Source organism: Stegodyphus dumicola, chromosome X2 (genome assembly GCF_044657685.1).
Source record: "Stegodyphus dumicola isolate Sdum_Otavi_A_Nest chromosome X2, ASM4465768v1".
NCBI lineage: Eukaryota > Metazoa > Arthropoda > Arachnida > Araneae > Eresidae > Stegodyphus > Stegodyphus dumicola.
The window spans coordinates 3,899,955-3,916,024 of NC_140781.1; the positions used below are offsets into that span (position 1 = coordinate 3,899,955).

The 16,070-nt window shown below is 39.1% G+C and overlaps 1 protein-coding gene across 1 annotated transcript; it reads right to left on the reverse strand.

Moving 5' to 3' along the window:
• Positions 1-724: 724 nt before the first annotated feature.
• Positions 725-6,495, reverse strand: LOC146992672 (uncharacterized). The gene is made up of 2 exons (XM_085809406.1): positions 6,182-6,495; positions 725-1,408 (listed from the first exon to the last, which is right to left on the reverse strand). The coding sequence occupies exons 1-2, from the start codon at positions 6,491-6,493 to the stop codon at positions 1,364-1,366; spliced, it is 357 nt and encodes a 118-aa protein (XP_085665532.1). The 5' UTR covers positions 6,494-6,495; the 3' UTR covers positions 725-1,363.
• Between the last annotated feature and the right edge of the window lie 9,575 nt (positions 6,496-16,070).

Consider the following 16,070-nt stretch of genomic DNA (forward strand, 5'->3'; position numbering starts at 1 on the left):
GGCGTATCCTGACACGGCCATCTGCGTGATGAATGACAAACCGTGATTCATCTGACCAGGCAACTCTCCCCCACTGATCCATGGACCAGTCGCGATGTTCCCGGGCCCAGCGGAGGCGCAGTTGGCGATGACGCTTGGTCAGCAAAGGCACACGAGTTGGACGTTTGCTGCGTAGCCCCATATCCAACAGTGTCCGCTGAACAGTGTGCTCTGATACTTTTCTACTTGGCCCTGCATTGTATTCGGCTGTCAGCTGGGCCACAGTCTGGCTCCAGTTTTGCTTCACCATGCGAGGCAGTCTCCGACGACTCTAATAATTTTGTGCATCTCCAAATCAGATGATGGTGGTTCAGTGGGTTTACTAATTTTAACACTTACATTTTAAACAATATTTTAATTACTATATACAGAGCGTATTCTTAGGCCGCCGCCTTCAACATGAACAAACTTTATTCTCTACAACTAAGCGAGCAACAGCGCCCTCTAGCCTTTTTCTTCAAATTACACAACAACGACCTTTTTCTTTGATAGCGTGTGGATGTCCAACACCATGTCGTCTACTGCTGGTTTCACCGTCATTCATCCACTTTTCATACGTACTAACAATTGTAGATCGTGAACAACCCACGAATCGTGTAGTTTCGGAAATACTTGTTCCGAGCCTTCGAGCCATTACAATCTGCCCTCTATCAAAGTCGCTTAGATCCGCAGCCTTTCCCAAGGCCCAAGGCGTTTGACTTCCGGAGTACCTTTGCAACTTAATGCAATTACCTCCACAACATCGATAAGGAAACTGAGTTGGATAAGAAAAAGCAATGGCTAAAGGAGAGATGAACAAACCTTTAAGGGTTTATATAGAAAGAAATGAATAAGGAGTCCGCATATGGGACGAGCAATTCTCTCTGCTTTCAGCTTGTAATTTAAGATTGAAAGAGAGAAAGGAGTTAGTTGAGGCGAATTCCGGAACGCATTGCGTTTATGGAATCGGAAAGGTTGGAAGACAATCAGCCGGGAAACATAATTTTCCAGGGCTTGGGAAAGGTAATATTAGGTAATACGGACAGCCGCAGTGATAGCTAATGCCTTGGGGATGAGCGAGGGGGGGAAGAGTCTTACGACTAAAACTGAATCCAGGGAAGAAGGAGCGGAGAGGAGGGGGGGGAGAGTCTATTCAGGAAGGCGAAAAGTTCTCCGACCGCCCGTGGCGAGAGGAGAATAGGAGCAGCTACTGGAGCGGAAAAGAACCGTGAGGAAAGTTAACTGTGAAAAAGACGGAGAAATTATTAGATGAGGAATTAAAGGGACAGAAATAGAGCAAAGGAAGGGAGTAAGGGGAATTAAGGAAGCGAGATTAAAATTTTAATTATTGAAGAAGGTCTTGTAGTGATGAAATGCAAGCTTGTGATACCTGTGCGAAAATAAAGAATTGATAAGTTGTAATTAGGTAAGAGGGAGCACTGCAGGAATGATTATAGAGTAGCGTAGCTATTGCAATTTTATTTAAGTCTAAATTTTAATGGATTTAATAGTAGTTAAATAATTAAACTATTGCTGCTATTTTTGAATAATTTAGTTTAATGTTAAAAGTCTGGTCCGTGATATGTGAAAAGATGAGGTCCTGATAAATGGGGGGAGGTCATGTTTAGTGGTACAGATGTGGGTCGCGGTAAACGAGGCCAGATTAGGTCTAGCGGGCAGTGATGTAAAAAGAGAGTTAATTAAGGGTCGCCGGGTTAGGCCCGTGAAGTGCTGGTTAAAGTTTAGTTTTAAGAATTAGAAAGAATTCCTAGTCAAGTAAGCACCTCCGCTTAGGCTTCCTAGGAAAGATGTTAAATGTTCTATCAAGAACGCTCCTAGGTCGCTTAGCAGAGCTAGGCTCTGCTGAATTATAAGCAGGAAGTGAGTGCAAGACTGGGTTTTCAATCTGAGATAGTCTATTGGAAAACTTTGCCGAATTTTGCCGAAAAAAGGCATCCAGGGGTAAAATTTTGAGGTCATTATGAAGCACTTCATTCCGGACGAAATAATGAGCATTGGTGAGTATGCGGAGCGTAACACTCTGGAATACTTGGAGTTTCTTTAGGTGACTGTTGGCTGCGGTTGACCAGATGATAGCTGCATAGGTGAGGATGGGGAAGATGGTGCTGCGATAAAGTAGGATCTTGTTGCTGAGGGAGAGGTTGCTGGTACGGTTGATAAGTGACATTAGTTGAGTTCTGACAGTTCGTGCTTTGGCTATTGTATAGTTGATATGAGTACTCCAGAGTAGTTTCGCATCCAGATAAACTCCGAGATATTTATAGGAATCCACCCAGGGTATCTCCTCATCAAATAACCTGAGTGGTTGGAGTTGACTATGGACATTCCTCTTTCTGGAAAAGAAAACGGTGGCGGCACTTTTTGCGACGTTGATTTTGATTTTCCAGGTAATGAGCCAGGACTCCAAGTCTGTTAAATAAAGTTGGAGGTGGTTAAGAGTGGCGTTAAGTGTTGGGTGCTGAGAAATGATGGCTGTGTCGTCTGCGTAAAGGGCTAGATTGACACTTGGTGATTGTGGTATGTCATTTACATACAAGTTGAAGAGCGTAGCGCTAAGAATTCCTCCCTGAGGCACCCCCGCCAGGATAGGGCGAGGAGAAGAGACAGAATATTTTACTTTAACCGAAAAGGTGCGATTATTGAGGTAGGAGTGCATGATGTGCACAAAATTAGCCGAAATTTCAAGTCGCATGAGCTTGAATAAAATTCCGATGTGCCAACATCTGTCGAAAGCCTTTGCTACGTCTAAATAGACTATAGTTGTAGGCTTTCCACTGCGAGATCCTGTGTGAATGATTTCTACTACCCTCAGTAGCTGGGTCTGAGTTGAGTGTTTTGCGCGAAAGCCGAATTGTTGAGGAATAATGATATTTCGACTTCGGCAGAAATCATTCAGGTATCTAAGCAGTATAGCTTCGTAGATTTTACTAAGTGAAGACAGAAGGCTGATCGGTCTATAATTTTGAGGGACCTTAGGGTCCATGCCAGGTTTTAGAATAGGAATGACTAAAGCATTCTTCCAGCTAGTAGGATAATATTTTAACCTTAGCATTGAGTTAATCAAAACTGCTAGGTAAAATATGAATTTAATAGGCAAATTTTTAATCATGCGATTAGAAATCCTATCAAGGCCGGGGCTTTTGCAGGGGTGAGATTTTTGACAATTGCAGAAATCTCAGTCATGGTTGTGGTGATGGGTTCCTCAGAGTGTGTATCTGAGGAGAGAAATTCTTCAACTTGGTGTTGGACTTCATGCGTATGCGGTGCACAGGTATCGAACATGGGTCCAGTGTTTAATGAGAATTGTGTTTGAAGACTGTCCGCAATGCGTTCGGCCTTCTCAGTGTCTGTTAATGCCATCCGGTCATTGACCGTGCCCATTAGGGGGGGAATGTCATGTTTGGGTTTGCGAAGCCGTGCGCTGGCAACCCAGAGGCTATTGTCAGAAGTCTTTAAGGACTTAAGGTAATTTGAATATTTTTCGTCTGCAAATTTTTTAATGTCAGACTTGATCTCATTCTGGATTCTTCGCAGTTGCACTCGAATGGATTCTAAACGGGTGTTTTGCCAATCTCTGCGAAGACGGTTTTTAATTTTGATTTTATTCTTGATGAAGTCAGGTAATTTATAGTGATTAGGTCTGAATTTGGGTTTGGAAGCAGCTGTGAACGCACTTCCCAGGGTTTGGTTGAGCCTGTCAAGGGCTAAATCAACCTCCTGATTATCGTTAATTTTGATAGGGGGGAGAATACCATTTTCCAAAACATACCGAATGTTGTCCCAGTTAGTCGAGACTTGCGCCGGTAAATTTTGATTGATTTTGGTTGTTTTAAGGGTGAGGTGAACCGGGTAATGGTCAGAGGACAATTCCGGAACACTTTGATCGAATAATCTAATGGGATATTTTTAAATAAGGCCAAATCAATAATGGAAGGAGCACCTAACCCCCCAGGAAACTGGTAATGGGTAGGTGAGTTCGGCGCTATAATTTGGATTTGGGCGTCCTGAGCCCAAATTTTGAGTTTATCGCCATAATTGTTGGCAGTGACACAATCCCAACTTTTATGACGGGCATTTAAATCTCCTGCGATAATCAGGTTATTTGCAACACCACTTAGTTTTCTGAGATCAGAGAGAAATGCCGGTCCCTGTCTCGGAGGCATGTAGCAGGACGCTACTGCTATTGGGGGGGAATTTTGAATATGAATTTGGATAATTGTCGCTTCTAGGGCCTCCAGTGGTGGCGTGGGTATTCTAGAATGCTTCAATGAGCGTTTTACATAGATGCTAGTACCGCCACTAGCACGAACAGTGTCACTGATGCATACCTCTCTATCATTTCGGTAGCAGAAATAATTCGCGATGTTCGCGCTAAGTCCCTCAACCAGATGTGTCTCCTGAACGAGGAAGAGGTCCATGTGGTGCTCATTAATAAAATCCCGGACTTCGTGGATCTTGTTTTTTATTCCGTTGGCATTCCAGAACGAGATCAGGAGGTTTTCTTCTCTGTTGGAGCTGTTGAACTTGATGCTTTAGTTGAGGAGTCCAACGTAGGCTTCATAAATGAAAAATGCTCTCTCAGGTCCGGTGGAGACTGTCCGTAGCTGAGGCAGGGCATTTTTGAAGGCTTTCAGTAGTGTTTTATGTTCAATTCCGAACTCTGAAGAGATCTGGAATACACAACGGAGGGTATCAGTGCAGCTGTAGTCCTCTGGGGTTGGGGCTAAAGCCTGGGCCGGTGGTGCTGGCTGTGGTGCAGGATGCGGTGCCGGGGCTTGCTTGAGGGCTTGCTTCTGACCTTGCTTCTGCTCCGAAGTCATATTAAGTCCGGGATTTTTTCGTCCGGAAGCGATTTCACTAAATAGGGGATCTGTACCACTAAGGAGAGGTTTAGCTGGCGCCGGTATAAATTTTGATTTCCCGCTATCCTTACGAATATTGGGGTTTTTGCCCTTGTTCATGGGATTCCTGGGACAGTGGAACCAGTTGGCCGCATGCTGACCAAGGCAGTTCGCACATGTGTTTGGTTCCTCAGGGTCTTTGGTACACTGGTACGCAAAATGCGGGCCAGCGCACCGCAGGCATTTGATGGGGAGCGTGCACACTGCTGAACTGTGGAAGTATCCTTGGCAGCGCCAACACTGACTGGGTCCCTTTTTTCCATGGTGTTTTTCCACTTTTATTTCGACTCCGAACATGAGAGTCTCCTCGAAGATGTCGTAAACATTCAACGAGGGGTTCAATTGAATTAAGAACAAGGGCATTGGATAGCGGGATTTATGCCGACGCAGTTGCGTGACACTTATCACCGAATAGCCAAGAAGCTGAAGTTCGGCTTTGATTTTTTCGGGCTTTGCATTACTTGGCAGTCCCCTTAACATGGCCTTTACAGGGCGATCTTGCTTGAGGTTGAATGATTTATACTCGGCCCCCTGGTTATTTAAAATTTGGGCGACCGAGCGGTAATCATTCTCGTTTTGCATCTCTATTCGGAGATATTTGCCTTTCATGCGGCATATGGCTGTTGGAACTTCCGACTGCACAAGTGAAGTGAGGAATTCAAAGTCTTTAGGGTCGACGAAAAAATAGGGAATTCTCTTTTTCGACCCTTCGGACGAGCTATTGCTTGGGGGGGGAGTACCGGTTTCAGCGCTCTCCTCGTTGATCTGAGTGACTGGTTGCCTAGGCAACGAGCTTTGCTCTGTGGGTTGGGTGGGGGGGGGAGATCGTCAGAGTTTTCGCTTCAAAATGGAGGCAGGCTATTGTTATCGGCATTACGTGCGATGAGATGGCGGGGTGGCTGTTGAAAGCCATCTTTGTCCACTTTCCTGATTTTTTTGTTTTTGGGCGAGGTAGGAGTAATTTCTCGTTTACTGATGGTTCATTTTTCTAATTTCTGGCTATTGCTAGCAATGATTTTGTCGGCTTGTAATTTTGCCGGTTTTAGGAGGTATTTTTTGACTGGGGAGTTTTTCCCGACATTTTTGTCCTGGTCGCTGACTTTAACGTCAGTTTTAGAATTATTACTAGTAGTTTTAGTGACATTTACCAGCTTTTGGATGCATTCCTCCTCTGTAGGAGGGATGCTGAATAGAGGCAAGTTTAGGCGCTTGGCAAGAGAGGTTAAGGAAGAGAGAGTTACCTGCGACTCTTGCTTGATGCACTTGAGGTCAAATGAAGCACATGGCGTCGATCTTCTGGCTCTCGATAGATGCTGTTCTAGTTCTGTGAACCTGGTCTTTAGCAGATATAGTTGCTTAATATGAATTAGAAGGTTCTCAGGATTGACATCAATTCCATTGTTGTCCGAAGAGACAGGGAGTGTTGATTCAGATGCTGCTGTCGTATCCATAGGATCAGCGGTTGGAGTTCGTGAAGTGCCGGCCATTTCTTCCGGCTTCTCGTTCGCGTTGTTGCTAGGTGAGGAGCTCTCGAACGTGCGTCCGTCACTCATGGTGGCTACTACACAGAAGTAAGTGAAAAAATGATTCTTCAGACTCTCTAGCAGCAGTTAAATACCACTCCCACCTGATCACTTGCCTTCCACGTCATCCAGGCGCGTTCATCGCAAAATGTAGGGCTGGTCATAATGTTTTGGCTCTTGAGTGTATGTGGTAAACCACGCAGTCAACATAAGAGATAATTTACCCTGTAGGACAAAGCCCTACTGGTACGATAATGTCAAGGAGGCAAAATAGAAGAGCACGTAGCGGAAATGTTAAAAAATAAAATTATTGTCCGTTCGCAAGCCCAGTCATGTAATATCGTAAAAAGAATAATGTCCCCTCCCCTACGGAAAGTAAAGCGTGGCGGTTCGTTATAGATTATCAAAAACTAAATAATATTACAAAGTATCCAGTATATCCACTACCGATCCTAGGGAAGATAATTAGACAAATAAAATCCGCCAGATATATCAACACTAGATCTTACCTCTGGCTATTTTCAAATTCGTATGAAACCGAGGGATGTTAATAAGACGGCGTCTACCACAAAATCTGGCGTTTACGCATTTTTACGAATCCCATTCGCTTTAATGTGATGCCCCCGCTAGTTTTCAAAGAGCCATGGACATTATTCTTCAACCAGTGCTCGGAAAATCCACTTTAATGTATTTACATAATATTATTGTTACCAGTAATACCACAGTGTGCAGGCAAGCCTCCACATTTATTCAACATCAAGTCTGTTCACTGCGACCGCTCAATGACAGAGCGAGATTGACCACTACCACCGGTTTTCTGCCTCGTCTGCTGCTAGACTCCGAAGGTGTAGGGCGGGCTTCTGCCCGTCCTCACCGCGGATGATGCGTGTCTGCAATTTGTTCTTTTTCGTGCCTTTCTGACGACCACCTCCATATAGTTTCAAGAGAATGCATTTTGTCAAAAAAATAATAGTAAGTTCTATGAATATTCAACTAAATTGATCTAGCTGCTGACTTCTGCGGTAAATGAATGATGTTTTACGACATGAGACGTTCTCGAAAGGAATTCCCGTGCACGTGTTGCGTCTTGACGCTAGAATTGGCCTTGTGTTTCCACAAAAATATATTGGAATAATAATTCAAGTCAAAGTCCTTCGCTATAAAAATTGAATTTTGTTATCATGTAACTTTGTGTAACGAAGATGAACTGAGATTTTTTAGATTGGAACTTTACACATTTGGTGCACGACAGGCTAGGACTCAAAATGGTAGGACTGATTCTTCCTGCTGCAGTAGTTTGCTGTCTATTGTCTTCCGTCTGGATATGTTTTCTTGATTTATACTAGTATTAATTTAAAATTTCACGATGTCAAGATATAATAAATTTCTCGTAATTCACATTATTTGAAGTGTCATCCTTTGGGGGTAAGTCACTTTAATTTCATATTTTTTCAGATCACACATTTCAGCCTGCACGTATCCAGTATTTCTGGGTTATTGCGGACACTTCCATTTATCATCACATTTGGCACACCCATTTAATATTACACACAGACGAGCATATCATGCATTCGAGGGAATTCTTTGCACTTTTACAGGATGCTCCTTTAAAAGTAAATCCTAGCAAGTGTAAATTCGCCGCAAAGGAACTGAAATACTTATGATAAGCTCTAAATGATGCAAGGGTTATTTTTAAGCGGAAATACACGGCTGTTTAAGAGCACAAAAAACATACAGCAGGATTCAGAATCACAAAAATATGCAACAGCGACTATCTCTTGAGGTAAGCGCCGCAAAACAAGTGAAGTTCTATTCTGTCAATATTTACACACTCATCACTTAACATATAGTTTCTAAGAATGCGCAAGTTGAAAATAAGTTCAATTTCATAGTGCCAAGTTTTAAATTTTTCACTCAAATCACTGGGCAAAATTGTGTCTCAATTAATACCCAATTCCCATAACTCTTGTAATAGGAATTTTATTCTGATAACGAAAGGTGCAAGGAACCCGACTGGATCATAAAGTTTAGCCACAATCTGTAATACTCTCTGTTTTGTAACGTGTTTTCAAAGAAATAGTAGCAAAAGCTGTTTCACATCTAATTTCAAAGTGTCGTCACTAGAATCCCATATTATTCCTGGTCCTTTAACGGTTTCTTATGCAAGTTACACTGCTGGCCATTAAAGTTGCAGCATTTGAACGAAAGCCAATATAAAAAAGATATTTATTGTATGTAAACAATATGGCATGAAGCTAAAATGATTAAATTTGTAAGCAGTTTGGGGGTTTACAGGAATGCGAAATTAGCAGAAGCTGCTGTCACCATTGGCATCTAAAACAGCCGTTACCTGGTTAGACATGGAGTCGAACTGGGATTGGATAACAGAAACGGGCAACTCATTCCCTTCTGCTCATTCTATGCCACACTTCATGAACAGTCTTAGCTGGAGAAGGGTGGTGGGCCAGTCTCTCAGCAGCTCATGACCAGATGTTTTCAATGGGTGACAGATCTGAAGACCTTGCAGGCCAGGACATCAATCAAATAACCCGTGTATCGAAGAAGATCAGAACACGGCGTGCAACATGTGGTCTTGCATTATTTTGTTAGAAGATAGCGTTTAGCAGGCCTCGAAGACAAGGCACAACCTCTGGACGAAAGATGTCATAAATGTACCGATCTGCGCCAAATCATGTCAACTGTACCGATCTGCGCCAAGTCAAATCCATTTAAGATTTGGTATTTGACTTACAAATTGCTTCTCATTATGTAAAATTACTTTTAGTGAGGCCTTATATTTATTTCAAAACGAATCAGAGACTATTTTGCGGATACTCTTTTGACGGGAACTAACACTACCCAATTAGAAAAATGATGCGCGATAACGAGCAAAAATCTATTTTTATTAATTTGACTGCGTGTGTTTGGGCCTATTAAGTCGATCCCAACTAATTCATTTAGGGAAGGTGCTCTTTATGCTATTTAAGTACTCGGCCGGGCTACAATTAATATCATTCACGAGCTGACAAGTACGGCAGGACCTAGCATACACTCATAAATTTCTGCAACTGCGGAAAATATACCGCCTCGCTGACTTTGAGCCATTTTTCTTATGCCAAGACTGCCTGAAACAGTCCAATCATGAAATTCCTACAAAACATTTCGTCTTAAACTAGGTGGGGTAACAGGTCTGAACTTATGGATTTCATTAGTTGTCTTGGTATAGAACAACAATTTATCGATTAGTTCATAGTGCGCCACTCTAATTACTTCAATATCCGTACGTTCAAAAGTATCACGGTCTTCGAGATAAGCATAAATATTTTAAACTCTGGCTTCCTTTCAATTCAGCAATACTTGTATCTCATAGGTCATTTATCTTTGAGGTCAATATAGCACATTTAATTATGTTCCCCTCTTCATTTAGTTTACTCTAGATAACCCATCAGCAGCAGCATTTTATTTTCCTGTTGTATGCTGAATAATTAAACTGTACTCTCACAATTTAAAGGCCCATCTGCCTTTAAGTCTTGGGGATAAATTCTCGCCTGAATATGACAGACAAACGTTAGTACGGTCTGAGTACACATTTATTGCCGCTTTTTAGTCGAAAGCATCTGCAGCGATTTCCAAGCTCTGATCCCCCTCCAGGAATTTAAACACCGGAGCCTGAATTAAAGCCTGTTTAAGTTGTTCGAATGCCGTATTGGCTTCTGCAGTCCCCGTAAATCTCATTTGTTTCTTTTCGAAATCAGTAAGGGTTCAATTATTTTCGGGAAGTCCTTTGTACACGATCAATAATAACAGCATGTGCGAAGAAATGATGAGAATTTCCTTGTATTGTTTGGTGGTGGAAAATTTTTAATGACTTCTATTTATGAATTGTTTTCAATACCTTTTATTTTTACACTCTACGTAACGAAGTTCTTTTGCAGCGAATTTACACTTCGAGGCGTTTATTTTGAGGCCAGCTTCGTTTAACAGCGGGAATACTTGATTTAAGTGTTCAGTGTGTTCCTAAATTATTTCGCTACTACTAATTATGTCGTCTAAGTATATTGTAAGGATTATGTTAATTTTATTAACAGTTAAATTTTAAGTTCCTTTCCTGTCAAATTCTTAACTTCAACTTACTACTTCCGGCCAGAACGTAGTTTTGGAATTTGATGAATATTTAATGAGAAGGAGCGGTATTTAAACCACGAAGTTACTTACCAAGACAGAGAGAGAAACAGAGTTTCTGAACTACGCGCGTCTGCCTTTTTGGCCGCTCTCTCTCTCAAAGCTGTTTTACACTCGGACGTACTCAGGCCCTTGCTAAGCTTCGTAGTAAAATAGGTTAAGGGGCCAACTCTCATTGTACCTTGATAGCTTTGGCTATACTTAGTTAGTTAATCTTAGTTTTAGTTTAATTCTTAGTCTTTTAAGTTCAAGTCCAAAGTGCGGACTTTATTTGTTCACTCCCAGGCGGAGTTTTGTTAAATCTTATAGAAATAATAAAGGGTTATTTACCCTTCTCTCTTGTTGTTTCCTGTCTTCGAACTCTAGCGATTATTCGCTTATCAGTTCCTAGGTTCCTCACTTCCAACATTAACTTAGAATTTCAAGTGAGGGACCTTGCAATATGAATGCACTCTTTCCTAGAACGGGCTCTAAAAGTATATCCTTTAGCCTTTGGAATGTTGCCGGAGCTCCGCATAATAGATACTTACCGCAAATAGATACTTGCTCGTTATCGTGCATCATTTTTCTAGTCCATGATAGTTTTTTGATGAAAGCCATTTTCTGGACGTCCTTGGGCTTTACGCCATTTTGAAAATAGCTGGAAGTTAAAAACTAGACTGTTCATATACTTTGTGGATTTTATTTTCAGTATGATTTCGTCTATTGATGGCAGAGTGTATATTGAATATTTGGCAATACTATTGAGTTTAGGATAATCGACAGTAAATCGATATGATTTATGATCCGAAATTGGAATATTATTTTTCTTACGTCATAACATTACTGGACTCGTGAATGAACTCTTGCGGGTATTATAATTTCATTTCTAGCATTTCTTTAAAATATGTTTCTATATTATTTCTTCCACCACTTTGTCGTATCTGTATAGTTCTTACAGTAGCAGCGTTTCTTGAATATATTTCATGATTAAGATACAATAACACGCTGAACAAATATTAATTTAGGTAAAATATAGTGCTGATTTTTGTTGTTTAATTTCTAAATCTATTTTACGATTAACTATTAGAGAAAAACCCTGCCTTAGAGCCATACAATTGAGAAAACTTTCTTGCCGAGATCTCCAACTTCGCCTTTTCTTCTTTCGGCAGGTGGTTAAGTTCCGCTTCGGGGACTTAACCGTGACCTTCGAGAGGGAGAAGGCTATGACACTTTATAAACATGGCGGAGCTTTCCGTCCGATGTTGTCGTCGGAAAGTCATCTGGATTTTTAAATTTTCGTCAGAAATATAACTTTATCATGTTGCTTAGTTAATTAAAATACCTCATAGAAAGGAGGCTTTATATACATTATTTTCTTTAGCTTTTTAGGCTTTTTACAGATATTTTATTTAACTTTGTGCATAAATATAATTGAAAAAAAAACCGAAGAACAAACGAAAATTTTGCAAACATTTAAACGTTGATTGAAAATTGCCACTGTCATGATAAATTGGGAAGGGGTTCTTAAGATAATAATAATTATTTTACCTAGGCTAAAGTATTAATTTATTCTCTTTTCAAAGCAAAATATATAACCACTAGCTTCTATATCTCCAACGTATGTAAATGAAAGACTATATAAATTATCTAATAAATGTGATAAAAATATTTCATACAAGAAACACAAATCTTACAACAAAAAAGCCTTCCAACATTCATATTTGAAATGAGATAACCTAACAAACAACATACACAACTGGCAAATATATATATATATATAATTGAAAATGAAATTGTAAAGCTAACTAGTAATGAGACGTAACACCTATTTGGTCTCAAAAAAATTTTTTGCGCATAATGCTGCAAAAAGTTACGAAATAATAGTAGGTAGAAACATTGCAGCGATTGTGTTAAAACGTTACCAGGAGCTGTAGCTCCATGAAATAGTTCAACGATGTATTACTAAAATATGAACTAAGAAGAATTTTTTTAAAAAACTTATCTGGAAAAAAATGTTAAAATTAATGTTGGAAGACATGCGAATGCACGAAAAAATATCTGACCGTTGTGATATGTGAAAAGTTAATACATATAAAAAATAGATTGACGGAAAAAATATATATGAAAAGTTAATACACATAAAAAATAGATTGACGGAAAAAAAATATACCAAAACATAAAATGCAAAAATTATAATGAAAACATAAATTGCTAAAATACAAAAATACAATAATTACAAAGCGGAAAATGGTAAATTAACCCACTCGTACCCTCTGCCAGGCTTTTCAAGGGAAAAATGACTGATTGTACGAACTAGGCCAAATACCATTACGCGTTTCGCCGAAACAGCCATTGAATCTCTTGATTGATGCGAAAAAATTTTTTTATAAAACATGAATAGTCCCGAATAAATCTTTTTTGGAGCTTCACTGCTCTGTTCCTTTTTCCCGACGCATCCGCTGAAAAACACATTAGGGTGTTAAGAATGTAATTGCAACCCTGAGCAATGTACAATTAAAATCAAAATAAAATAAATAGCGGTCTGCTATTAGTCAAAAAATTACATTGCTCGGAATTGCAATTACATTCTTAACACCCTAATGTGTTTTTCAGCGGATGCGTCGGGAAAAAGGAACAGAGCAGTGAAGCTCCAAAAAAGATTTATTCGGGACTATTCATGTTTTATAAAAAAATTTTTAGCATCAATCAAGAGCTTCAATGGTCTGTTTCGGCGAAACGCGTAATGGTATTTGGCCTAGTTCGTACAATCAGTCATTTTTCCCTTGAAAAGCCTGGCAGAGGGTACGAGTGGGTTAATTTACCATTTTCCGCTTTGTAATTATTGTATTTTTGTATTTTAGCAATTTATGTTTTCATTATAATTTTTGCATTTTCTGCTTTGGTATATTTTTTTTCCGTCAATCTATTTTTTATGTGTATTAACTTTTCATATATATTTTTTCCGTCAATCTATTTTTTATATGTATTAACTTTTCACATATCACAACGGTCAGATATTTTTTCGTGCATTCGCATGTCTTCCAACATTAATTTTAACATTTTTTTCCCGCGTGTTTACATTTTTTTCCAGATAAGTTTTTTAAAAAAATTCTTCTTAGTTCATATTTTAGTAATACATCGTTGAACTATTTCATGGAGCTACGGCTCCTGGTAACTTTTTTGCAAGATCGCCGAATTGCGATACCAAATTGCAGTTCTGTTATTTTTCTCTTGGAATTTGTAATATATCTCTTGGTATGAATACGAATGTTGCAAGTTGTTTTTTTAATTATTACATTTGAATACATTCAATTTTCATTGCTAATTTTTTTACATGTTTGTGATAGCAATAAAATTCATGATAAATGGGAAAAAACTTTTTGTTGTGTGCTATTTAATGAAGAGCAGATTTAAATGTGCAGTTCTTACTATTGTTTATATTATTCAAATCATTTCTGCGCAGTATCCAAAGAAATATTATTGATTTGAAAAAAGCGAATAAAATGGCCGTGAGAATTTGCCATTGTCTAAAACAAGTGTATATATATTATATATTTACACATGATCGAAAGAAATGATGTTAAAAATCATCAGCATTGCTGCTAATTATTGTACTTTTAACAGCTTGCTATTTAAAATATACTAAATGATTTTTTATTAATTGGAAATAGTAGTTCTGTTACTTTTTTATGGTAGCTTTCAAACACTGCATAGTTTATGCGTGTTTTTAATATTGCCAGTTGTGTATGTTAGGTTATCTCATTTCAAATACGAAAATTGGAAGGCTTTTTTTTTTGTTATATAAGATTTAGGTATGTTTCTTGTATGAAGTATTTTTTATCACATTTATTAGCTAATTTATATAGTATTTCATTTACATACATTGGAGATATAGAAGTTGATGGTTATATATTTTGCTCTGAAACGCGAATAAATTATTACTTGAGTCTAGGTAAAATATTACTTATTATCTTAAGAACCCCTTCTCAATTTATCATGACAGTGGCAATTTTCAACCAGCGTTTAAATGTTTGTATAATGTTAGTTTGTTCTTCGGTTCTCTAAATTATATTTACGCACAAAGTTAATTAAAATATCTGTAAAAAGCTAAAGAAAATAATGTATATAAAGCCTCCTTTCTTTCAGCTATTTTAATTAACTAAGCAACAAGATAAAGTTATATTTCCGACAAAAATTTTAAAATCCAGATGACGTTCCGACGATAACATCGGACGGAAAGCTCCGCCATGTTTATAAAGTGTCATGGCCTTCTCCCTCTCGCAGGTCACGACTTAACACGTTGTGCCCGGCGCCAAATTTGCTGCCCTATCCTTTCAGCCGGCAACGAGCGATCAAGTGAAAGAATTATTCATAAATTACACAAAAAGGAAGGAGACGCACATAAAGTCCGAAGGTATTGTTCGAAATGTTATGATGACAATTCAAAACTATTTAGACGCAAGATAGGCAAAAATGTTACCACAAAAGTTGTTACGCATTGTAATTTAATTGTAGAGGGGTTTACTTGCATCAGGGTTAACCATACCCTCTTATCAGTCACCTTAATTAGTTTAAATTTTGTTTCTTCGTCCCTTGTTTTCTTTCTCGCTGTATGCATGTACATTTCGTCTCTGGCTGTCTTTCGAATTTTACTACTAAATTGCAATAAACTTTCGAGCGTAGGATTTCTGACCTAAAAAAAGTACCAATCTGGGAAAAGCAGCCACGGAATAACGACTCCGATTACCTCGGCGTCTGGCCTCTTGCCACACAACAAACTGAATACCTGAATTTTTCTTAAAATGAATTCGGTTAACTCCTAGACCTTATTTTGACATTTGCTAAAAAATTCAGCTTCTAGCTTAGCTCGGTCCTTTACCACTGGGAATGCTTTAAACATAGCATTTTTGAACCTTTCCCAGGTAAGGATTTCTCTTCCTGGTTCACCTAGCAAGATTTTGTCTGCACCCTTGTGCTAGACTTTCAAATTTGACATAGCAGTTGTAACTTTTAGCAATTCCGGAACAGGATGTATTGTAAAATGACGTCCAATTGTCCCAAGAACGACAACGGAACCTTTTCCGTCAAAAGTAGTAGTGGGTTACATAACGGCCAGCACAGTTTTGACCATATAACCAAAAACCATCCACTGGGTTAACCTGGAACTTGATGAAGCCAAACTAAATTTTCCACTTTCCAGTAACATGATTCGTAAACTTTTCGGGCGCCAAATATAGGATTCCAGCTAAATTAGTTATCTGGAGGCTAGATTTTTTACTTGAACCGTGAAGCAACTATTCGCTAATTTAAATTTGTATCAGTAACAACGCATACAAAGTGTAAAAAGTCCCTTTTATTTTAACTCAAGAATAATATGAACAGCTGGTAACTCCTGGTACATACAGGGCCCACCAGCTGCCAGGCGGTAAAGTCGCTGAACACT